Source organism: Monopterus albus, unplaced genomic scaffold (assembly GCF_001952655.1).
Source record: "Monopterus albus unplaced genomic scaffold, M_albus_1.0 scaffold17.1, whole genome shotgun sequence".
Taxonomy (NCBI): domain Eukaryota; kingdom Metazoa; phylum Chordata; class Actinopteri; order Synbranchiformes; family Synbranchidae; genus Monopterus; species Monopterus albus.
The window spans coordinates 3,151,504-3,177,922 of record NW_018127897.1 but is presented as its reverse complement, the minus strand read 5'-3'; the positions used below and the strand labels follow the sequence as shown (position 1 = coordinate 3,177,922).

General features: G+C 40.5%; 1 protein-coding gene across 1 annotated transcript in view; it reads left to right on the top strand.

Moving 5' to 3' along the window:
* The window catches only part of nkd1 (NKD inhibitor of WNT signaling pathway 1), a 33,878-nt gene extending 17,499 nt beyond the window's left edge, over positions 1-16,379 (top strand). The window contains exons 4-10 of the mRNA XM_020592450.1: positions 5,486-5,543; positions 10,003-10,106; positions 10,236-10,331; positions 12,549-12,696; positions 13,549-13,630; positions 14,074-14,201; positions 14,795-16,379. Of these exons, the coding sequence (XP_020448106.1) occupies positions 5,486-5,543; positions 10,003-10,106; positions 10,236-10,331; positions 12,549-12,696; positions 13,549-13,630; positions 14,074-14,201; positions 14,795-15,327 (1,149 nt within the window). The 3' untranslated portion in view covers positions 15,328-16,379. The remainder of the gene's footprint in view (positions 1-5,485; positions 5,544-10,002; positions 10,107-10,235; positions 10,332-12,548; positions 12,697-13,548; positions 13,631-14,073; positions 14,202-14,794) is intronic.
* Positions 16,380-26,419: the final 10,040 nt, after the last annotated feature.

The following is a 26,419-nucleotide window of genomic DNA, read 5'->3' as shown; positions in this document are numbered from 1 at the left end:
GGGGGAAGTGTGGTCAGCGACATAAATTGTCAGCCTGTGCGGCTGGTCTTGGAGGTAGACGGTATAGAGTCCAAGAGACCTTGTGGGACTTTCCCACAATCACAAAGAAGTACATATAACTTTTACTTTATATACCCTTTTACTTTCAGACAGACTCACAGAAAAAAATGGGCTGAGTGGGTTTATGTCAGATGGCACTAGAGGCAACTTTATGTCTTAACTCGCTTAGTCTGGTCTGTGCCAGTATGTGCTCAGTGTCTTTCTCAACATCCTTGTTTCTCTCACTTTATCCAGGAAAACACATGACCACACAATATGGATACTGTAATAAAAAATTCAATGGCAAAAGCTCTTTTTAAACTTTATTTTTTTAACTTAACTGATTTGTTCATTCATATTCATGCTGAATAAGGCTAGCAGACAAGGGATTAGCTAGGACATTATTATCTCACTATTTTGAAGAAAATGTAATGATTTAAACAGCTGACAAGATGGAGGCCTTATAACTCTGTGAAGGTTAGCTACCTTTTCAGGTTGGACATATTCGACTTGTGAGCCAAGATAAAATAGGCCGGTGTTAATACCAGTGTGGCATTTTTTATTTAATTTCCTTAAGAATGTGGCTTCAGATTGTATGGATGTAAAGTCAAGACTACAGCCCTTACATCTACATTGCATGAAGTGAGTTCCCGCCTTGGTGGTGAAATTAAGTTAGAATAGGTTTTTAACTGGGATAAAATACTTTTCATTTATTATCAGATGAGCTACATGCAACACCGACATAAAACCAAGAGGAACATATATTTTTGATTCCTGTCTCATTTGAATTTAATAGCTATCCAGATACGTAGTGTTATATGCTTTCATGTCAACATCGACATTTTAACCCAGTATGTTGAAATTGAGAGAAAACCATAAAAACATGAGTTTATATTGTAATTAAAATATTAGTGAATTATAGTTGATTTGGTCCACCATTTAGTTTAGAAATTATTGGTTTATTATAGTTAACAGTAATTGGTCAAATACAAGTGTTGAATGAACATCCCTTGCTATAGTGTTTTAGAGGTGATGTTTTCATTAATAGAGGTTAGGGAAACAGACGGAGGGAAGTTGATACAGGTGGTCACCACTCTGTTAGAAATAACTTAATACTGTTAATTCAGTAAATATTATTATTCTTAAACTGTCTTTTCCATATCCATATTCATGCCATTAATGAGATTTGCTAGATAGTTCCAATGGCCAATGAAAACAGGTCTTGAGGCCAGCAAGCTAGATGGGATGTTGTTATGGGGCAGGCACACTGTGTTCTGTGTTATAAGCCAGTAATAAATTACATTGTGGGAAGGGGCTTGAACAATTTTAAAACACACAGGGGCCATACAATCCCTTGTCCTAAAGGCCCTGAAGAATCTCTGAAAGACCTGGCTGCTTTTGGAAACAAAATGCTTTATGCTCCATTTTCCACAAAACATTTAACATCATGTCTGGAAAACGGTTTTAGCTCATCCCAAGTGGAGTAGAAAGATGCCCGTTGTGCCATGAAGCCAGCACCCTTGACTGAATCCTGCAGAGACGTGGGGAAGTGACTTCTAGCTTAAGATTTCATAGACATGTTTAGATTCCAAGCCATAAACACAAGCAGAAGTAAAACATACAAACACTGTACCACTGCCAGTATTTGCTCCAGGGAAGGGCATTACCTTACATTTTCACACTGACATATATGGCATATACTGTATACAAAGGGCATAAGCTGGAGGTTGTCAGGAAAATAGAAGATTTAGGATGAAACGTGGTGCTCTTGTTACAGGAACAAATGGTGTTACTAGTGCAGCCAAAAATGTTTCTTCTACAACCTCCCTTTACTGGAGCTAGACAAGAAATTTCCCTCATTGTGCCTGTGACCAGTTTGCTTGTGGGAAAGCAGGAAACTCAAAAGCAAACACTTCTTATTTTTAGAAGTCCCATAAGTTACTTTTTGTCCCGGGACAATCTGATCGATCACTGCCAAAACCACAAACTGGAGACCTAAGCTCAAAAGTGGTAGTGTCATGTGGTCAGTCAGTCTGGAGGTGCTCCACAGAGACTGTATCGGAACAGAGTGTGAGGGTGATGATGAATACAAACCACTCTCTGGTCAGTCTTCATTGACCTAGATGAATGTATTTATTCTGGGCCCAGGATACAGAGTATACACATGAGAAACATAAAGTTAGAATCTGCTTAACTATCCTTTTCTCCACCAGTTTCTTATTCCACAACTGCAGTGAACGAGGACAAGATCATTTATCTTTTCTCTGAATAACAAATTCCAATATGCACAGCTCAATATTAAGCCTATGTTCAGACACTGAGACATTATACTGTCCTATCAACCAGGGCCAATGCGATTGTCTGGGGAAATGGATGCAGTCTTTGGTTCAAATTTATATCACCATAGAAGCTGAGAACAAAATCTCCAGTGCAAGTTAGACTTTATACCTAACATCATTAATCAGGGTGTGAGGGGAAACTGTCAGAAATATTAAGTGACATGTCACAGGGCCAAGAAAAATGCATTTAGAAGGAATGATACAGGGTTCCTGCGGATCCTTAAAAATTCTTATATTTGATTTTAAAAATTGTGCAGCCACCTTGTGATAACAAAACATTTTTTTCTCCAGTTTGAAAGTTCTTTGTTTCAGTTTTGGATTCCCCTGTGTATCCATTTATATTTAGTAGTCAAAGAAAGGAGGAGGAAGTGTGTGTTTGTACATACTGTACTTTCTTTGGTTACGTGGGTAAATTTTAGGTTGAAATTATTGTGAGGACACGTTGGCAAGTCCTCAGTTTCTGACTCACCTTCACAGGGCGGTTTGAGAGTTGAGGCTTAGTTTTACGGTTAGGGTAAGAGTTAGTTTATTTACTGTAGTTATGATGGTTAAGGCTATGGTAAGGGTCTAGGATGGACTGAATACTGAGCTGGGCAAGACAGTGTTCACTTAATCTGCTCCAAATACCTGAAATATTCTACAAAAGAAAACAAACCAATGTCCTTGGTCTCATTGGCTAAGTTTGAAGGCACAGTAAACTCACTGGTGCTTGATAGTTTTCTTCCTGTTCCTGTTTTAGCTAACATTTTATCTTGATTAATATCTTATCTTGTTTTATTGTTGTGTTATTCAGTGAATATTATAATATTGTTGAATATTGTACTCTATCTGTTTATGCTATTTTGTAAACTTGTGTGCCACCATCCTGCCAGGGCTCCCTTGAGAAAGAGGTTTCAAACCTCAATGGGACTCAGCCTGGTAAAATAAAGGTTGAATTAAAATAAAAAATAATTAAAAAAAAATGTCCTAACAACCACTGCATGACCAGCATGTGTGTGTACATGTACACAGTAAACAAAAAACCATGGGATATGTTTTTTTCTACCAGAGCAAATCCCAGTGTTATCCCGTCATACTAATAATATGGCCCCCATCCATCATCACAGACAGCAACCAATTAGCACATTCCTGTTCCTCTTTCTTCTCATGTTCCTGGCTAACCTCTGAATAATTTTGGATCATTCATCAAAAAGCTCCAATGCATTCAAAATGCTCCATTTATGTGCATGCATACATGTAACTTTGTACATGAGTAACTGAAGGAATGTTGATTGTGGAGTGACTCTATTTTTCTCTGGGGCTTTGTGGAAACAGAGGCCACTGTTAATGTTACCGCAATCTAATTTACCTAGTGACAAGGGTCATATAGGTCAGTACACATGTGATCCATCTGACCAAAATCCAGATAAAGTTGAATCAGTACAATAAATCCTACAAATGCAAGACTAACATGAATAACTTGAATGAATGAATTGCTGATGTGGTCATTTTGTGGTGACAGGAATCTAATTATGAATGTAACAATTGAGTTAGCTGACAAATGTGTAAAATTGGTTCTTCCTGGGAAATTGATGCATTCGTGTAAATGATACATAAGTACTAATTTGCACATCTCTCAACAAAGGCCATTTCATTATTGATCTTGTACAAAAGGATTTGGTCAAGTAAAACGCACTCTTTACAGCAAATATAGTTCATAAATTTAAAGAACAGATAAAAGTAAACACCAAGGGACCTGATCTTCTACTCCCATATCATAGCAAACAGTGCTTCTTCCAGGCTTCACTGGAGAACATGCATTAGAGCAGACTAAAGGCATTGGACATCCAAAAATTAAAACAAAGTGACCCGTTTGATAAATGAAAAATGGGTTCCCCAGTCTCCCCATAGTGGATTCTGGTTTTACTGGTTTTATAAAACATACCTTGTGTGGGGTTGACTCAGATGCAGAACAGATACATTAACATTACTCATCAGTTTGTCTTTGTTATTGATGGATTGTTTTTGGTTGTAATTATTCAGATTGATTTACTGTATCACCATCCTTAGTCCATCCTGCATTAAAACCATCTCAGTAGCAGGGTTATGAAGCCAGGCTGGAACATGTGTTGACCCTTTCATACCAACAACTAACACAGGCTTATCCCAGGTCCCTGCTCTGGGGTATCACTTTGGCAGCCAGCCTGCTACTCCTGTGGTTTTCTGTATTCTTTTCCTGAGGCCACCCACAGTGCTGCAGCCTGACTGGCACTAGTCTGAGGAGGGTAGGATCACACCATCTGACCTTCTCCCTGTTTGGATTACATGGAAATCCCTTTTCACATCATCAAAGCTTCACCTCTGACACCTATACACACACTTAACAGACATGCTCCTAAATCTATGGTCAAGGAGGTATTTTATAAGGTTAAATATTTATTATTGAGGTTCATCTTCACCTATGATAAGTCTGTTGTTCGTATGTTCTGTCTTATCAGAGTCTGTTTAACTACTTGTTGATGACCGACTGGCGTGTTTTGCAGTAGTTTTAGTGCAGTGGAAAACTGAATGGAGGCCAAAGGTGACTCCTTGAATTATTGTGTGTTTGTATGAATGTGTGCATCTGTATACATTTTTTTCCTGAGCCAAACCTTACACAGCGTAGCCTGATGATCATGGTTCCCAAGTCTCTATGCACTAACAAACAGAGCTTAGAGGAGAGGGGGCTCTGATGAAAACAGCTCGAGATAGAAATGTATCTTTGCAATGATAGCCTGCCATTGAAATATCCCTACTACCAGGCCTGTTTCTCAGAATTCCCTGCAGGATCAGTGACAGTGAATTACTGTAGATAGTTCATAGTCTCAGTTCTGACTGCCAGTCTTATGCTCAGTCTGTTTCAGTCCTGCAATTACTGTCCTCCTAAACATTTGGCTTCTGTTTAAGCTCAGCACACAGTTGTCAAGCTTTGTTCTTATATAGATACATAAACTCTATAATTTCAGTTTTGGCATGTCAGTCTGTGTTGGAAAGCTGGGCTGTGGATTTGCATCATTGAAGATGTTTGTTTTCATATAACAACTATATGATACCTCACCCCTGATATATGTCTTGTTTTCTTTTTCCAGGACTCCATGAATGAAGCATGTGCTGAGGCGATTGGTGAAGAACACTACCGTTTAGAAGGTAGGCCCCCTGCTCTGCATCATTATCACCAAAGGTGGCATCAGCTCATTTCATTCATTTTGTTCCCCTTTTTAGTGAAATTAGCTGCTCTAACATTTGAGTTAAATGAACCTGAAAACATACAGGTATGTGTGTGGCTCTTATTAGCAGTCATTCATCCTTTTGCCCTATGTTCCACATCCATTCTTTAAGCCCCAACAGTGTACTGATGATGTCCCGTTTACCTTCCCTCCTGCCTCTCCACCTCCTCAGTCTCTCATCTACCCTTCCCTCTCAGTGGTGCCCCGCAAAGTGCCTCTGTTCCTCTATGTTTTTCCTGATGGATGTCATCCTGTATTAAGTTGCTCTGGGAGGAGAAAGTCTCTCCCTCCCTTTTAAAGTCAGGATTGGATGTGAGGTGCAGGCTGAACTGAACCAGAATTTGGAAGCATGGCTCTTTATTTCAGTTCTTCCTCATTTGTTAACAGATATAAGAGTGAGACAAGAGATAACATGACTGATAAATAGAGTTTGAAATGATTTTTAGTTATTGGGGTGAACCTGAGTTTGGGATAAACTTGTCCTCCTTCAAGACAGATGTGGCTAATTAGAGTATGCTGCGCTTTTCATTATCCATGATTAACAGAGATGAGACTAAATCATTTAGATTATTTAATCCACAAGTTTTGTTTCATACCAGCAGGACTTTCCAAGCTTTGCACTTTTGAAAATAATGCCAGAGTTTGGGCTCAGACTTTATGAGCAGAGGTACTGTAGACATATTCAAGATGTTTTCCTATGTCAGATGTTTGATTTGCAACTGCTGCTTTAATATTCTATAATGAAAACTATTTGTTATCTAAACATTTCTTTATTTTAGTTTGTAATAATTTATCTTCATGTTCACATAGCGGGTCAGTTTGTACATCTAAGGCCCAAATAATGACAGGTGTGGAGGATTTATTAACGTCCCCTGCATGAACTGCATTTAGTGCAGTGATTAGACCCACTGTCCATAGACCTGACAAAGTGGGATAAAGTAAAAATGAGAGAGAGCAGAGATGACAGGACAACCAGTGTACATGAAAGCCTTCTTTCTTCTGGGTTTAACGAATCTCTTCCAAAGAACATTTTGAGGGGGCTCAGTGATGAAAGTGGGTTTAGGACACTTAACATCAGTACCTCAAGCATGTAGGAAGAACAGCCTACATGGGCTTTTTATTATTTATTTATATATTAACCTGTTGTTAGGAGAAGAGTTTGCTAAAGAGACTCTTGTTCAGGAGCAGCTAGCTTCAGATTATATTATACTTATTGACATATTTAACCTACCCAGCACAATGTAGTAATATTGGTCACTAGCTAAATAAGACCCTGTGCAGTGTTTAAGAGTAAGTGAGTACTTCAATGGTGGCTTCAGAAGAGGAAGAAAAAAGTGACTTTCACCACACCGGTGCTGTGCATGCCAAATTCACAGTACCCAGCACTGAGCTGTCTGAATGTATGAGGGGGTCAGGCCTGGTTATGTGTTATATAGTAGCCTAGCTAAGCTAGATGTTATTGCTCACATGGTGAATAGCAGCTTTCCCAACCTGCAAGCTCTGTTGTTTGTGTTACGGGAACAGCCTTGGTATGGAGGGTGCCAGTCTCCACTGCCCTCGTCTTGCCCCTCAAATCTGATGTGTAGCCAATCCCCTGGTGACAAATTCTCTCATAAAGAACTGGCTTATGTCTGTGTTGATGGGGTCGGTGGAGGAGGGTGATAGCAGATTACTGTTACTCCTCTTGGCATTTCATTAGCTCTGAGATAAGCCTCACGCCACCATATTGAGCCTGCTACAGAACAGATTTGCCCCTGCACACAATGTTCCCTTTGAGCACCTCAAATGATCAAACAGCAGGACCCCAAATGCTGCTCCTCTCCAAAAAGTTAGTAAAAGCTCCCTGGGATGATGCCTTTCATTTTTGGCATTTTCCCCTACCCAGGGATGTGACAGGTCTGCTTTGATCTGCTTTGGATGTTTTGGAGGAAAGAAATTGGGCTGTTGTGTTTGCTCTGTTGGCGAGCAAACAAACAGTGTTTCAGATTTGACTTGGCTTAATTAATTAGTGATTCTGTTTTAGAGCCGGTCTGATCCTCTTCCAAAAGGTTTGAGAATGGAACTTCAAAGTGTGGCAGGAGGAGAGGGAAGCAGGGGACAGTGGCGAGAGAGGGGTATAGCCTGTGTGGATTTATGGGTGTGTGCGTGGCCTACAGAATTGTGATTGGATGAGGTGGGGCTGATGCTTACACGAAGCTAAATTATCAGAGGTCAGTTAAAGTCTGTAACAAGCTTCTGAAAAAATACACAAACATCTATGCAGCAAGAGGTAACAGTAACTTATAAAGGCTTGTATTGGAGCCGACATGTACACCTCCAAAATCTCAGTTGCACATGTATCTATGGTCTCACGTGACCAACAAATGCTGGATTTCAAAGCAGGATATCTATTAGCCTTAGATCTGGGTTAACATCCAATGCTGACAATGAAACATCGAACCAAAGAGTGACAGTTCTCTTCGTATTAGAGGAATATTAAGGTCTGACAGTTTACCTCCCCAAGTTATCCTCAGTTTGAATCCTGTCAAGTAAAATCTGTGGTGTAAAGTGTAGTACAGTAGCTCAGGATGTAGAGCGGGTCGTCTCTTCACTGAAGGATTAGCGGTTCGATTCCCGGCTTGTCTAGTCAACGTGTTGAAGTGTCCTTTAGCAAGACACTGAATCTTTAGCTGCTCCTGGTGATAACACCGGTGTGTGAGTGTTTGGGAATGTAAATGGCCAAGTAGTGTGAAAGCGCTTTGAGTGTGCTGCAAAGTATAGAAAAGTGCTATACAAGTATAAGGCTGACAGTGGTGCGGTGGGTAGAGCAGCTGTCTCCCAACCGGAAGGTTGAAGGTTTGAATCTCAGTGCCTGCAGTCCACATGTTGAAGTGTCCTTTAGCAAGACACTGAATCTTTAGCTGCTCCTGGTGATAACACCGGTGTGTGAGTGTTTGGGAATGTAAATGGCCAAGTAGTGTGAAAGCGCTTTGAGTGTGCTGCAAAGTATAGAAAAGTGCTATACAAGTATAAGGCTGACAGTGGTGCGGTGGGTAGAGCAGCTGTCTCCCAACCGGAAGGTTGAAGGTTTGAATCTCAGTGCCTGCAGTCCACATGTTGAAGTGTCCTTTAGCAAGACACTGAATCTTTAGCTGCTCCTGGTGATAACACCGGTGTGTGAGTGTTTGGGAATGTAAATGGCCAAGTAGTGTGAAAGCGCTTTGAGTGTGCTGCAAAGTATAGAAAAGTGCTATACAAGTATAAGGCTGACAGTGGTGCGGTGGGTAGAGCAGCTGTCTCCCAACCGGAAGGTTGAAGGTTTGAATCTCAGTGCCTGCAGTCCACATGTTGAAGTGTCCTTGGGCAGGACACTGAACACCCCAAGTTGCCTGCAATGGCAGCACATATGCGCGCAGCGGCCTGGGGCCCTCGGCTCTAAACAGAATTCTGTTGTACGTGTCAAAATTAAGCTTCTTCTTATAGTGAAATTATTATTGACTTCAATGAAATGTTGTCAGGCTCTACACAAATGGAAGTGACTGTTAGTTTAACTAGTAAAGTGCATATGACAGACTGTTACTCCCTCTGGACTGTCTCCACTCTGGTAATGTACAGTCAATTCATTCCAGACAGTGATGAGCTCTGCTGCAATGGACTCAGAGGCCTCCTATAGGCTGTTTGATGTTCACTTGCTGCTTCAGTTTTACCATTTCTATTCAAATGCCGCCTAATGTTCTGTCATGTTCTAAGCATGTCATGTCATTCAGTTTCATTTTGGAACAACCCCGCTCAATGTGAACCCACAGGGATATGCACACTTTAGCTAAGAGCTTGTATGCATGGCTGATGGAGGAAACTGTCATTGTAGAATTAGTGCTGCCACAGTTTCAGGAGGTTTACTTTTTTGGTTTGGATTGGCAGTTTGGATTCCAGCTCTGTTACTAATGTTTTGATTCTTTTCTTGGATCACTGCACTTTGATTTCTGCTATCTTTGAGTATTATCACAAATACTGTAAATACACCCTACAAGTACAGTTTAACTGAATTGCTAGTTTGGATTTGCAACTTGCAGTATTTAAAATTGGTGATTCTGTTTGCATTTCTTTTGCTAAGGGCAACAATGCCTCTGCTGCCTTATGTTATTAATAAATTTGTTAAGATTAACATAAAAATAAAATTTAATTAAGACAGACCAGTGAAGAGTTAGGCTGTGTAGATTTATTTCCAACCAAGAGCACAAGAATGTGTGACACATCTTAATTGCCCCTGCCAAACTTGGAAGTGGGAGCTTACAAAGAATACTTGCGACATATCCTCAGGTTACGACTGCACCCAACGCCTCCATCTTCAGGCTCTCACTTTTATCTTTGTGTGTGTGTGTATCTGTGTGTGGATGCAGTGGCTTTACCGCCGGAGAAGACAGACAGCTGCTGTGTGGAGGAGAAGATGCAGGAGAGAGACAGCCAATCCCCCACAGGGCAGCAGAAACAGCTCCAGTTTGAAGTGAGTGTCAACACCAAATAGGACATTTATTACCCCCCTCTGGATGAAACTAGGGCAATGGCAGGACACACACACAAATACACACTTACATACACACTGGATAATATTGATAATTCTGTGCTGTTTCAGGAGTTGGAGTGTGCCGTGTCTGTGGAGGAAGATAACAGGCAGGAGTGGACCTTCACACTCTATGACTTTGACAACAATGGCAAAGTTACCAGAGAGGTAATAATCATCTGCTCCAAACCTTTGACAAATTAATACAAAATGTACAAGAAATACTTGTGGTGGTATCACCGCACCCAAAAAGAAAGTGAGTTATGAGCATCTAACCCAGTCTCACTGCTAAGAACAACATCCAGCAGTGTCTGTGCATTTCCGCTGCTGCGAGGTACCTTGTGGCTTGTGTCTGCTTGGTAAAAATTTAAGAGAACATTAAGAAAGACCCGTGATGTTTGAGAACAACTTGAAACAGCGCAGAGAGACTGGAGCTGTCCTCTGTGCAGTTGGCTGTGCAGTTTCTCTGGCATTGCCTGTGGCTCCACAGCTCATGAGACGGGAGGCGGCAGCAAGGAGGGGGAAAGAAAAGTGTTCTTCTCCAATTCATTTTTTTATTCTTCCACTCAAGTAACAAAGAGGCAGAAACCAAAATAGCACAGGAAGCTTTTATTTAATTTCATTTTATTTATTTATTTTTTATAGTTCATCTGTGTCTGAAACCAGTATGTGGAACTGGTCCCAGAAGGATTCATAATAGTCCTTTTTCTTATGAGTCACAGTGGTATAGTGGGTCCCATTCATGCTGCTGGAGTCTTTGTGTGACACTGGCTTAATTCTCAGCAGCTTTGTTAAAGGAACTTTTGCTGTTAAATGAGCTTTTAATGGTGAAGCTGTGTTACCTTCTAAAGTAAACACCGATGAGACTTGAATTACTGGATGAATTAGTTCATTTGACATCCATACCAGGTGAAAATTCCCAGTTTTTTTCAAATAAATGCACAAAAGAGCATGTATACATAAACAGGCATTCAAATGCAAGGCACCTCTGTCCAGGAAGACAGAAGCATGCTAACAAGTACTTTCATGTACTTTCAGTCCCCAGCAGGGACTGTTCATGCCCCTACCCTCTGGCCGGAGGTTCAGAATTGTGAAATGCGGGATCTCTAGGCTGAAAAACTCTTTCTTTCCCTCTGCCATCAGACTCCTAAACAGCTGAGGAGTTTATTACCAGGAAATACGTCATGTACTGTCGACCTGTACTGTTTACGTTCTCAGTTTGCACATGCACATTCACTGTTGACTACTGCACATACATGTAGCATATATTCTCTTATTATATTGTTATATATGTTTATTATATTTCTTCATTTGCTGCTTTAAAGTGCCTTAGATTTTGTGTTACTTATTTATCTACGTTATATTTCATTTGTATTGCGTGCTGTCAGTATGTTGAGTCAGGGTTGCGTCAGGAAGGGCATCCGGCGTAAAAACACGTGCCAAATGTCAACATGCGAGTTGTCAATGTGACAATTCGCTGTGGTGACCCCTAAACGGGAAAAGCTGAAAGTGACTTTCTATTGTGTGGCATTCATGTGGATGGCAAAGTAAGAATTTCATTGTAGAGGGAAACGCGTTTCTATACTGTACTTATGACAATAAACACTTTGACTTTGACTTGACTGAAGTGAAGATTATATTTATTTTTGTCTTTAAAGAATTGGTCCTGGCATTGACACTAGTTTTCCCCTATAATTGTCTTTATTTCTCTGTGCTCCCTCCTTTTGCTTGGGTTTTATTGACCTGAGGCAGAGTCAGTAGCTACATGAAAGTACTTGTTAGCATGCTTCTGTCTTCCTGGACAGAGGTGCCTTGCATTTGAATGCCTGTTTATGTATACATGCTCTTTTGTGCATTTATTTGAAAAAACTACTTGAATGTTGGTCCCTATGCAAATGTAATTTCAGTCATTTAAGAGATGTTGAGGAATTGAACTGAGAAAGTGTAGAGTTGACAGCTGTAGCACGACTCATATCAGGCCTGACATCTCAGTCAGCCTCTTCTGCTACCACCAAGTTGTTTCTTCTCATGAATTCATAACTTGTTTTTACACCCTGTCTGTTCATTTCACTTTGAAAGCTGAACTAAAACAACTGACATCAGTGGGTTTCTTTGTTTACTGTTGTCTGAATGACTTCTTCCTAGCTAGCATGAAGTTTATGATACATGCACGAAGCTACAGAATATTGAATTCAAAGTGTAGTAATAAGAACAGTCTACTTGTTCTTTTCTTTTTTTATTAATGTATTTTTTTGTAAAATCTGTACTGAAAACTTCCTTTGCACCATGTTACAAAGAATCTGTGAGTCTTTTGTTATATTTTTTGATTAAGTGATAAATGGAAGCTGTAGATTATAACACATTCCTATAACATCTCTCCTGCAGGATATCACCAGCTTGCTCCACACCATCTATGAGGTCGTGGAGGCCTCTGTCAACCATTCTCCTGGCAGCAGCAAGACACTGCGGGTCAAGCTCTCTGTGGCTCCTGACTCCAGCCAGCGGTGGAGTAGTTGTACGCAGGGTGTGGCAGGTAAAGCTCACATGAACACAGTGGAAGGGGGCAGAGGAGAAGAGAGGGCATTTTGGGGTTCCCCTGTGTGTTTCCTGCTGTCAGCGCAGCCAGAGATATGTTTGTTGTCATGCAGAAAGGCGGCTGCTTCAGGCCTGTCAGAGCTTTGTTCCTTACAGTCTCGGCATCGCTCCATCTCTCCCACTCAATGGGGTTCATTTTTAATGATGGGGGGAGTGACAGAGCCAAGAGAGGTCCCCCCCCTCCATCAGCGAATTCAAATGCTCTGAAAGAAACCTTAAGAGATGTGCTGAGTCCTTTTGATAACCACAGCCATTTTTCTTTTCTCCAAAGTTCCCTGTTCCCCTTCTCCTCCCCCTCCCCTTCCTCCCCTCCTCTCTCAGACCTGCCAGGAAAATATAGCTACGCTCAGCTTAACTTTTCTCACTGACGACTTGGTAAACAAGTAGGCAGGGAAAATATCTCAAAAAGTATATATTCCTGTGTGTTTGCATCCTATTGTTTCAGCTATAAATATCCAACAAACGATTCAAACAGAGCGAGCTTGGAAAATATCGCTAGTTGCCTTCATGCTAATTTCAGACTGCATCAGATCTATCTTAATAAACTGTTTATGAAGTCATCATGTTTATTATTTCATTTTATGCCTTATAAGGGGCTGGGTGTTGAAAATAGAATAAATGAAGCATTGTTGTTTTTCTTTTTTAAATAGATCTTCAAAGTTAAATGTCAAAACAAAGGTTGCTTTATTCTAAGCCTTGTGTGAATGTTGTTGTGAGTGTGTGGCTGTGTGTGTGGCTACTCTGTGTAGCTCTCTTTGATAGCAACCTCCTGTCTTTCATACATGCACAGACACGTCCCACCCCAGGGAGAAAAATGACAAGTGCGTAGAAGACCCCAAGGGTGTGGACAAGAAGACACGGGCGCTCCTAAGGTAAACCCACCTCTTCATTATGCTTTATTTGATATTGTTTAAGCTTTGGTGTCCACAAGAAGAAGAATATGAAGTTTGTTCTTTCTATAGTTCTGAAAATGAAAACCAGAATACTTTCATAAAAAGTTGCAAGGGGCAGTGGGTGTTGAGGATTCATGTATCTGCAACATTTCTCAACTTTTAAATTAGTTTTGTCCAAATTTACCTTTACTGTACTAAGGAGGAGCTCACCAGTGGAGGGGAGCCCATTTACTGCACTGTTCAGTTACGTCCAGTTGAGGTTTGGACCTGTGATTTTACAGTCACAATCTCACATCTTTAACAGTTACTCCCTGCTACTGCCTGATTATAAGGAGCACTTGTGCTACTTACTCCAAACACTACACACTGAACCTCACTGGCCTAAACTGCTACCTAATGAGAGGTGCCGCTTGTGTCCACAGGCGCCACCACAGTGACCACCACACCCAGCCAGGCTGCCAGCACCACTGTGTGGATGAGAACCTGGAACGCAGGAACCACTACTTGGACCTGGCAGGCATTGAAAACTACACATCCCGCTTCGGAGCCGGTGAGTGGATCATAGCCAGGGGTGTATAAGGGGAGAGGGGAGGGAAAAACACAGACTGTGGCGCTTTGAAGCTGCATCCAGGGGCCTTCATTACTGCGGCACCTGCTTGGAGCCATTAGGTGGAACTACCAGCCCACTGAACTCCTCGCCAGTACAAACATCTGGGCTCAGGCAAGCACAATACATCAAGTGTTCAAGGATAAAGCCCATCAACAGGACAGGCTGTTATGAAGTGAAATATCGGATCTAATAAGCAGCAGCCTTGATCTGAGGGTCAGTGATGACATGGGATTATTGAAATGTTGCTTCTGTTAGGAAAGTGCTAACAGAGATCTGCTTTGTGTCACACTGTATCAGGGTTATCTGCCAGAAGAAAGAACCTGAAGTGAAGTTGGGTCTTCATTAGGACCTGTTGGCACATTAATTTGCACATAATGGGTTTTTCTTCCCTTTTCTGATGAGTTTTGAGTGCACTTGTAATGACATATGACAGTGATCACTCCTGTGATTGAACTGTTGTTGCCTCTGCAACCTTGAAGCTTGTCATTGATGATGTTTTCTGAGTTAATACCAATGTCTTCTTTCCATCACAGCTCCCACTGCAGAGCCGACAAAGGCAGAGCCTCAGACCCGGTCATCCAACCAGACTCGTTCTCGCTCCCATGAACCAGAAAATGGCCACTCCCACTCCCGCCACCATCGCTTGCAGACTGTTGTGGACCCTGTTGCTCCAGATAGCCTACATCCTGCCCGGCTTCGGGGCCAAGACTCAGGGAAACATGCCCTCCGTTCTCCCAAGAGCCACAGCCATACAACTCCTGCACAGATCAGTAGCAGGGTGATAAGGAGCCGGAGTATACCCCCTCCCCCAGCCCTACCTAGCCAGACACCCCCTCACCAGTCTGCAGCCCCCTACCGCAAGCACAAGCAGCGGTTCAAGGAAAGTCAAGGCTACCGTGCCTTTGGCTCGCTGGCAGCTTCAGGACCAGTGGTGGAGAAGGAGCAGGTGAGGGACCTGCCCAGCCTGCTGCTCTGTGAGGGGGGGCTGGCACAGGTGGTGCAGCGGCATGAGCATCACCACCATCATGAACACCATCACCACTACCATCACTTTTATCAGTCCTGAATTTCCTCACACAACTCAGCCCCCTTACAGCCCCACAAAACCCAGCCAGGCCTGCAGACTGCAGTGAGCTTCCTTCTCGAGCATTGCGCTGCTAGGCCTGCAGTGGCTTTGTAGAGGACACAGGACACAGGGAGGAGAAGAGGACTGTTGGAGGGGGCAGTCTGGTGCTGAGATGCTATTAATCAGTGTTATTATTGGTCTGACATACAGAAGTTCGGGTACGCAGCAGGACAGTGATTTGGGGCCACAGCATGGCCAGGACTGAGGAGCACAGCTGGGGCTACAAGGGGAATCGCTGACAAGTTCCTCCTCTCCGCGCTGTGTTCTATTACCTTATTAACGCCATGGTTCCGACCCAGCACCACATCGCTTTCAGACCACTAAGCTAAATGGGTTATAAGGAACAGGAGGGAGCAGAGGAAGAAAGACTGTGATGTAAAGATAAAAACATATGAAGGGATATATGAGAACAGAACAGAGAGTGTGTGTATAAAACCTTGTGTGAATGTGTGGGTGTACAAAGTCTGTGTGTGTGAGTGTCACAACACTGGTGTCTCTTGCAAACCACTTTAAGTGCACTCATGGGTGTGTGAGTATTTAAAGCAGACTGTTGGGCAGGTTTCTGAGGATGAAAATGAAGATTGTGATCTAAGTACGCAGTACCCCTAAAGCAAAATGGGAAGGAAAATGTTGAAATGATAAGTACAAAAGAACAGAGATCCCAAATCCACTGCTACCTCTAATTTTATCTTAATTGTTGTAATGGTGACTTTGACTAAGCATTCAGAGGTTATTTTCTAATTACTCAGAAACTTTTTGAAAGAGGACAAATCCTAACACAATCCACAGTAATGAAGTGTCAACAAGCTCCGTACTTTTATTAACTAACATTTGCTGTACATAAGGTATGTATTGCTATAAGCTTTATTGATAATGTGATATCTTTGTATTCAACAGTCTGAAGCTTTTTTGTTTTCCTTCACAACTACACATAACAAGACCACTAGAATATGTTCAACTGTGTTCCTCAGTCAGTCTCACACACTCCCTCTTTTTCTTGTTTTTGCTTTCTCACCATGTGATTAGATATGTGACTGTGATCTGGTAATTACAGTTGAATGACAAAGATCCTAGCTCAGAACAGTGCTTCACCTCACATCAAATACAAATATTCTGTAGAAAATTAAAACAACAAAACAGTGGCTGTAGTTTGAATACATCTCAAGGCAAATTAATGAAGTTTAGTTAATTTAAGCTTAGCTGTACTTTAATGGCTGTTCATGTTCACCATTATTTTGTGGGCTCTGGATAAAGTTTAAAAAGATCTTCATCTTTCACCCTTTTAAATACACAAGCTATAAAGTTTTTAAGTTCCTGGACAACATCAGTGTTTGTACCATAAACTCGTTTCTCTTATTAGAATGTCCAGCAGTTGAATCACGTGCCCTCAATCCCACTTATAAACAAAACTAGAGATGGTGTGAACTCGATATCAGTTCTGGATCAGGCCTTTTGCCATATTTTGCACAAGTTGAAGCCCCTTTACATAAAACCAGTTAGAGGTTAGTGTATTTATTTATCAGTATGAAGTTTGACCTTTTAAAGGGGGTTTTTAACAGTTATTTATGCAGATAACTATTTGTGCTGAGCATGTGTGTAGTTTTTCCACCATGCCCCTGCTTTACATCCAAGCAGTTGCCCAGGTGGTTTTCTGACTTTACGGCTAGCGCTTTTTCATAGCTAATAGCAGCTCTGTTGTCCAGCCACTTGGCCTGGCCCGGGGTCACACGGCTGCTCCCTCTGTTTCCATGGCATCTTCCTGTCCCCCCAGCTGTCAGCAGGTCTGTCACCGTGTTGCCATGTGGACTTAGGGCTCAGCCAACAAGGCACTGTTTGTGGTGTTGCAGGGCAAGGGATCTTTCAGCTGTTTCATTCCTCTGTTGCTGGATAACACTAGGCCCGGCTTACGGTCTCCACTAGACCCCATAACTCAACACTGCTGCTCTCCTGCCAGGGACTCTGTTCATCCTATCCCATGATACTCCCTTGGCACTGCCATAAATATGCAGATGGCACCAACATGCAAACATTTGCTCTCTAATTTTTACCTGTGTCACATCTGATCTGAAGTAAAGTGAGAGCTGCAGGTTAACAGTTGTTTCTACTGACATTCTTGGTTCACACACATCCAGCCTGTCTGTTTCATGCTAACAGAGGCAGGTGTCTGACCTTTGAAACAATGAGAGTGCCTTGCTGTAAGCCAGCCTTATACAGTACATCCAGATGCGAGGTGACTGGGGTAAAGCAGATGCCATTGTCATTAGCATGCTTCATGCCCACACTGTCCCCTACGTTTGATTGTGTTAGTCTGTCATAAGTGTGTTTGTGAAGAACAAGAATTCAGTGAATGCCAGTCTTGTTTTCAGCCCTGTGGTGTCCTTTCACAGCGGCAGGTCATCTTTTAGTTTGAGATACCAGTCAGACGGGTCATCTCATGGGACCCAGTGGTGACAACAGTGTCATTCCCAGAGGGGGATCACATCTGTTCTTCATACCACAACTGCCTCACCTCACAAAGCTTTCCCTGGAAAAGGCTTTGCTTCTGGACCACTTGTAACACTGTAACGTCTTTGTCAGAGCTTTCACCTCACCAGAAACGGCGCTGATACCACTCACCAAATTTAAGTAGTGTGGAAATGGTTGTTTGATTGGGTTAACAGACAGCAAGCAGGTGACTGTCGGTCCTGCAGGGTGGTCTGACGACATGGTTAGCGAGAGCTTCAGAGGGAATTTGGCTGAAAGGCTCGGTCAAACCCACAGCCAACATGTGACAGTTTTACTAAACACATGTAACTCCTTTTATTTAAAATGTCCTCCTTCACTTTTCTAGAATTCACAGTAGAAACTACAGACATACTGTACTTTCACAGCTTTGACTACTGAGCACCTGGGGATCATATGCATTGCTCAATGACACCACAACAGTATTTGTTAAAGGTTGAGCAAAAAGTAATTTGCTTTGTTTTGTCACACAAACTTTATTCAGGGGAAAAACTTCCTAAAGCCAAGTGTTCTCAACACATTGTTTTCTAACCTACCATTGTCACTGTCCCTCTCCTGTCTTTTATGATACTGTGGCAATACACTGTGTCACTGTGTCCACCTAGTGTTATGACTTTTTGTCAGCAGCCAAGTTGTCAGTTATCCCCTAAATCTATCAGAATTTGTTATTAGTTAGGTTATTATGTGAGAATGGTTGTAACTTTTTAATTCAAATTATGAATGCCTCTTGTGGGACAACAACAAAAACTCAAGTTGCATCATACAAACTGCTCCAGATCCACATCTTCTGTCCTATATAGTACTGTCAGTATCCAGAGTCACTTCTCTGTTAATACAGTAGGTACTGCATCACTGGTATCTGTCTATTAACATTTTTTAATTTGATGTATATAGTGAACTACAGAAAGGTTAAATCAACATAGTGTAGACAGAATATATTACTTATTTATAATTAAATTACTGCCAAAGTATCTTACTTGCCTACTGTCAGTTAGTACTCCTAGAACAATATCCGACACGTCAGTCCTACTTAGCAGGGAGGAATCATTTTCTGTCTCCGACACAAGCTGTTTCTCCCTTGACACACGCAGATACACTTTTAATTGGTGTTTGTGGTAAAAGAAAATTGTTTGGCACTAGCAGTTTTTCCCCTTTCTCCTCCCTCTTAATGTTTTTTTCATGATTTGTTTAGTTTATATAGATTGTATTTGATTAATTGACTTATTTATTTGATAGCAGATCTGTGCCAAGGGAAACTACAATTAAAAGTATGAACATGTTCCTTATAAACAGACTTCTGGAGTCTTTTTTAAAATTTATCTGTCACTAGTAGCATGCAGGTTTTTACAGTTGTGTGTATGGACAATAAGAACATACTGTATTACTTCTGCCCCTTAAAAGACACCGGTGAAGGACATTAGCAGCATAACATTTGTATTTTGTGGCACTCTACTGCTATGCAGAGCTTTCATTTTGGGAAAGAAATACATTCATTTCTCTCACCTTGTTTCAAGGCAACCAGCTGAGACGTCATAGGTTACTGTGCCCAGCCAAGAAATAGCTCAGTACATAAACCCTCATAAAACCATATATTCTTTTAAGCTAACAAATTAGATATCATGATAATTTGCAGATTTTTTTACTGAGCCAGAGCCAGTCTGACTGATTCACCTGCTCCTTTAGGCTAAGCTAAACTAGCTACTGTAACTGCTGGTGATAGCTCCATATATACCATATGGTACTGAACTTTTCAACTGACTCTGGGCAGGAAACAAATGAGTGGATTTCCCAAAATGTCACTCTGTTCCTTTCAGGTACTAGAAACTGCAGTCAGACAACCAAGAATGTTGTCACATCAACCAAACCTCTTCTAGGCTAATCAGTCTTCTTCACTCATCATCATTCACAGGCCATTAAACATCAAACTCTTAGACATGTATATGCGGGAACCACCTCTGTGGCATTGTTAGGGGTCTTATCCTTTTAAAGGCAGTATGTAGAAATTTCATCAGCTCATGGAGTCTCTCAGTAGATGACCTTTACCTGATCTCTGTGAAAAGTTGAACTAAGCTGATAAGAACAGCTGCAGTATTTTCATGACCTTAGTATTTCAGTTTGTTGATGCTTTCATTACACTTTCTAATTTTAATTTGTTACAAAAGATGAGCTATACGGGGGTTAACAGGTCTTCACTCTGTTGCATAGCTAATATATAATAAAACACAAAAAACAAAACAGTGAATCCCCATCTCACATAGCCTGAGCATGTTTGCACAGGCCGGGCCCCAGAGTGTAGTTGTGAGGTGACAGTGCCATCCACTGAGCAAATATGCCACTGATGGTCATATGGGGCCTTTAGAATCAAAACAAAGAGACAGCAAATTTAGGTGAAAGGGGCCTGTACAGTTTGGGACATGTTTACTGCATTGCTATTCTTTTATAAAACCAGACCATATTATAATTTCTGTTATGGAAAATTACTGGAAATGATCTCTCTCCAATGCTGATTAAGTTTCTCATTCATTTTGAATTTTTGTGAGGTTTCTTCTCTTTTTACACACTTTTTTCAATTCTTTAATTTCCAAGAAGTAACCTGGGCTGATATGAAGGTTATGGATAAATGTGTGTGTAGTGAATTACGGTTCCTCTCCACTGCATTTCATCTGTGGTGTCACAGAGGGCTCCCAGATCTGGCTGACCACAGCTGCTCACCACGCCACACTCTCTACACGCACACACTTTCATCTGCAGCTTAGCAGCTTATCTTTGGTGAGTGTACCCACTGAGAGGCTGCCAATGGCAATGTGATATGCTTTCCTGTCACGAAATCAGCTATTTGTGTAAGCAAGGCAGTGTAACCAGCAGAACTTTTACCATCCTTACAACACATCTTACCAGGTTATTACTACTAATACTTTACACATCTCAACTATTAAAAGAATTACCCATCTAATTCAGGAGTGCAAAGTATTTGATTATGATTATAATTACATATTTATTCTCCTTGAAGATTATAGCAAAATATTAAAAACATATAGTCTGTAATCTAGAAATTCCAGCACACACAAAGTGGTGTCTAGATTATCTTAATTTGCTGTATTTGTAGGTGTACGTTATTCCAAAGTTGTGAGCAATGCATTTGGCACTGTAGCTTCCTAAGGCTCGCTCATTCCATGATCTGCAGCAGATGTGCCTTTTTTAAAGATTATAATGGTTCTCAATGGTCAGAGGATGGCTGCAAGTCACATGACACATATTTTATCAGACACAATGTAAAACTTCTTGTGTGTGGGACTTTATGAATTCCTCAGCAAATATCCTTGCTGCAGTTTAACATCCTGGTATACAGCATGTATGAGCACGCTGTGCACAGGGTTTTCATCTGTCAATATACTACTGGAATCTTACTCTATACAGTACATAGTTACTTTAATACTTACATAATTTTTTGTGAAACTAATCTCTTAATTTTTACTAATGTTTGCACATTAATTTGGAACCCCCTGTATAAGGCTAAGGAACAATAAAACTTTAAGATATCAAAGTCAAAATAGTAACTGACAATTTTTTGGCTTATTTTTTTTAATCAACCGATAATGTAACATTGTTGTCAACTGTTATTTTTGGTAATTTATTTCTAGGCACCTCCTATGATGCAATAGGTTTACTTAAATTTATCCTGAAGATTTTTCAATTTCAGACATAAGAGGAAATATACTCCTGGCCTGAGGTGCACCATTAGGTGCAAACTAATTATGTAGAATGAACAAATGTCTCTCCAGTTTATAGCGATCATTGTCTGAAAGTGAATCACAGTAGCTCCTTCAGAATGATGGTGTTTATTGTAAAAATAAGCCCATTTCAGTCTTATTTCCTGCTAACCAAGTGTTTTAGGAGCAATGCATCTCTAGACAGAGACAGAACAAGTTATTCAGCACAAGTGAGCATTATTGCAAAACAGTTTTATAGGCACCTATAAGGGAACTCTAATAAATTCCATACTTGCTATGTATTAAAATTTCTAAGTCAAAACAGTTGAATACTACAGAGAAAGGAAAACACAAGTTAGAACTATCATCTTCACCTCATGCATGCTGAATTTGTTAAGGTGATGGCATTTGAATGAAAGTCCCTACACACAAGCCCAGCATACAGTAATTAAGCTCTTCTCTCTGAATCGTGGGCCGCTGAGTTTATTTTGTTGTTGCATGACATGTAGATTGTGCTCTCAATCCACCACAAACCCAGGGTTGTCTTTGACCTTTGCAGCAATTGTTGAAATTAAAAAAAAGCTCAAAAACTCTCCTTGCATCGTCATTGCAAGTTTCAGGTGCCATATAGCCAAAGGGACCATTTCCTACTGTATGCTCCTGCATCCTCTGCTCTCTGTAGCCTGACATGAGAGTTTTTTAATTCCAGTTTCTTCTTCTTCTTCTTCTTCTTCTTTTTTTTTTGCTTTGATCTGCACTCCTTTCAACTCTTCACATATGTTGGTAATAGCCTTGGTGTTCATGGAGATTTTCTTCTCCAGTGCAGGGTAACAGCTGGACAATGCATTCATGCCTTTTGAAATGACAGCACTGGAGCCAGTGTCCCTTTTCTCAGCTGTAAGCCTGTTTCTGCTGTTCACTCTCTTTGGTTCTGGACTCTTCATGGGTTTGTCAGGTAAAGAAGTAAAGGGTGTAAAACAGAATAAAGTTCAGAAAGAGAAAGGATCAACACTTGCTTATCATATTATATTTACAACCGTTATTTAATGACTTTTACTAATACTACAGTGATTTACATCAATAGTTTTCTCTACAGTATTTCTGACCTTATTTTTTGCTTGAAGCACAGCAGACTGCAATCTCAATCTCTTGTAATGATCCCAAACTGATTTATTGCATTTTAAGCCAGGATGGTATGTTTTATTGCATCGTGACACCATTATGTTTTCATTCAGTTAATTTTTTATTATGTGCCTCAGTCAAAATAAAAACCTCTCTGACCTTTTCCCAAAATTCTATTGTGAATTTTTAATCAGGTCTGTCAGGTATATTCTATATATTTATCTGCAAAGCTGAACAGTCTAATAGTCTCCCAGGTCTAAAGTTCTCAATTTAAACTAGAGAAATGCATTTTTTGAAGAAAATGCGTATGGATGCTGAGTGCTGAAAGATGGCCCTGAAAGTGCTGAACATTTTGACACCTGAATGGTTTTTCTAGCTGAAATTATGCTGAAGTAGAATTTTTCCATTCATTTGAATGGGGCAAGATTTTCAAAATAAAGCTAAATATTTGAAAAGTATGAAGTTTACAAAAGTTCTGAATAGAAGCATGAATGTCCTTGAAGAGCTGAACATTTTGATAGCTGAAATAGCTGAAAGTATGCTGAAGTTGAATTTACCCATTCATTTGAATGGGCAACATTTTGCTGAAAAACACTAAATAGCTTAAAAAGTATGAAGTTTATCCGCACATGTCCTGAAAACGCTGAATATTTTGATACCTGAATGGTTTTTCTAGCTGAAAGTATGCTGAAGTAGTTAAGGGCCAAAAAACATATGGAAGAATAATAAATAAAGACCAGGAAAACATGGTATGGATGCTGACTCAGCATCCATACAAGAAGAATTTGTAGGTGTTGATGGATTCCTTAATTCTCAGCATTAAAGTGACCAAAGGTCAGTGGTAGTCTGAGCAAAAGATAAATGAATGTTTGCAGATGAGCACCACTCACAGCAATTACCGTGAGCAATTGCTCTGAGCAAACTCCTCCAGAGACATGTACACCTCACAAAGATTAAATTAAAGAGCAACAATGAGCCCTCAGTGCTGCACAGCACAGAGGCATTTAATGCTAAAATATGAAAAATACTTATTCATTTACTCTAATAACTCTGCTAGTGCTCAAGAGGATATTTATATTTATGTTATGGTAAGTACAGCCTGCAAGTGTAAATATAGGTGTCTAACAAGTAAATCAGTGTATGATTACTTCAACACAGTAAGATTTCACTGAACATAGACAGCTCAGTGACTGTCATGGACAAATTCAGCCTTAGTAAGGACTTCAATGGCATAAACCTCAAAGTGTATTTGTGTTGTTGGGATATGAGGGTTAGAGGGAACAGTCTCATAGAAATAAACTTTATCTCTGTGTTGCACTAGCGAAAAAGATATTGACTTAAATATGAGGAAATGAGGGGCTGCCATAATATGTTCTGTGTGCTTTGTTTCCAGTAGATAGGCAAAAAGCTTTGAAGTGTGGATTGGCACAGCAGGGTGCTAGCTTCTGTAAAGGCAAGATGCTAAACGCTAGGGGATGAGAAGGACATGAGGTAGTCTATTACCAATACAGGAGCAAAGAGGGGAGAAAAAGAAAGGCAAATCCAATGATAATGTACATCTGTTCCAGTTAATTTATGAGCTTTGAACATTTTTTCATGTGGGATAAGTGGATCTTTTTTCTTCCAGAATCTCAGAACTTCAAAGCAGAGTCACTTTGGATAATGTAAATGATCAGAACATGCTGGTTCTTGCCTACTCAACAGCATGAAAAGCAAGAGGGAAAAGGGAGAATTAAAGCTAATTGGCATGGCAGTCTTTTATCTGTGGAAAGAAGGGCAAAAAAATAAAACACTTCAATTACTGTCAAGTTCATTGAATTAGGAAAAAATCTGACAAAGTGCTCAAGTTCACTGTGCCTGACCCAGTATACATTTGCATTAAATGCCACTTTCCACTGCTGACATTTCTGTGGTCATGTCTGATGAAATTATAATTAGCAGGATTAAATTCATCATATAATCTCTGAGCTGGCACTGGAGAGAGAAACTGCTTTGTTCAGCTCTGATGCTGTGGCAGCCTGAGCCTGGGGTGGAAGTTACTTGTCTGTTGGTCCAATATTTTCCTGTTCGTGGACAGTTCTCCATAGCCCATGTCCACCAAATATGTGTAAAACATCTTCATTTAGAAAGAAATCCCTCTTTAAAGAAAGTACAAACACAGAGTGAAAGTAAGTTGCTACTTCTATGACTGAATGTCTGGAGCCAATATGAAAGTGGTTCAAGACCACTAAATTAAGTTTTGTCTATTTTTATGATCCTCAGATTAATGACAGCCAACATCCATTTGCATCTAGGAGCAGTTTTTCATCTCACAGTGTCTTCTGGACAAAATTTAATGTCAGCCAACTTCATCTGTCACAAAAGGAAATGCTAAGAAAAAACACATTTGTCTTCTGCAGAAAGTGAATGCCCTTCCAGGATGAAAGCAAAATACTTTAATACAGGGGTTGAGTCCATTTAGATAAATTAGACAAGGTTTATGTGTTTGTATGCAAGTGTTTACTGTTTCTCATTATGTACTGGGTGTCCCACACAGTTTTTAATTTCATTGTTGCATATCTTTTTTAATTAAAGTGAAAGTGTGGTGCTGTTGTATATTTTTGTAAATGTCAACAATTCCCCCCCAAAAAAAGAAAGAAAAGAAGAAATGATCCAATTTACAAGCATTGTCTGTGTTTCTGAAGGATGATACTTCTCATTCCTCCACACAATTGAGCTCATTTGCACATGGATGGTCATATTGGGTCATTCCAATGTGCACTCCCTGAGGCTACATCTGTAAGATGGCATGTTAGCATTTCACATTAGGTGCAGATGTTATATTTGCTGGGAGTTTGTTTGAAATGCCATCTTATATACAGACAGGTGACAAATTAAAGGAAAAACCTGAATAAATGACTGGTCTCTTCCAGGATGACAATGCCCCCATCCACAGGGCATGAGGGTCACTGAATGGTTTGATGAGGATGAAAATTATGTGAATCATATGCTGTGCCCTTCAGAGTCACCAGATCTCAACCCAGTTGAACACGTATGGGAGACTTTGGAGCTACGTGTTACACAGTGTCTCCACCACCATCGTCAAAACACCAAGTGAGGGAATACCATCCCTCCAGTAGAGTCCAGACACTTGTAGAGCCAATGCCAAGGAGCACTGAAGCTGTTCTGGTGGCACGTGGTGGCCCAGCACCTTACTGAGGTACTTTATGTTGATTTTTCCTTTCTTTGCCTCTGTCTGTACATGTTAAAACACAAACTCAATAGCAACTCCTTTATACTTTATAATATATGACACTCATTATAGGAAATATAATGCTGAAAACACAAAGACTGTTAGACCAGGGGTTTTCAAACAGTTGTGACCCAGGGATAATATGCAACTTGAGGACCACTGTTCTGGGGTGGATAGACAGGAGGGACACAATTTTAATCCTAAAACTCACCTTGGCTTTTATTATTTATTTTCATGAATTTGGTTATTCACAAACAATAAGTAATACATGGGAATGTTTAAAAATATAAAATACAGCAAAACAAACAAACAAAAAACAGATTCCCACAGTGAAACTACATTATTGAATGCATAATCAAAGACCACCTGTAATGCCTTCGTGGACCACCATGGTACCATGGACCACTGGTTGAAAACCCTTGTGTTAGACTGTTCTCCTCTCACAAGTTGTTCATTCACTTCATTT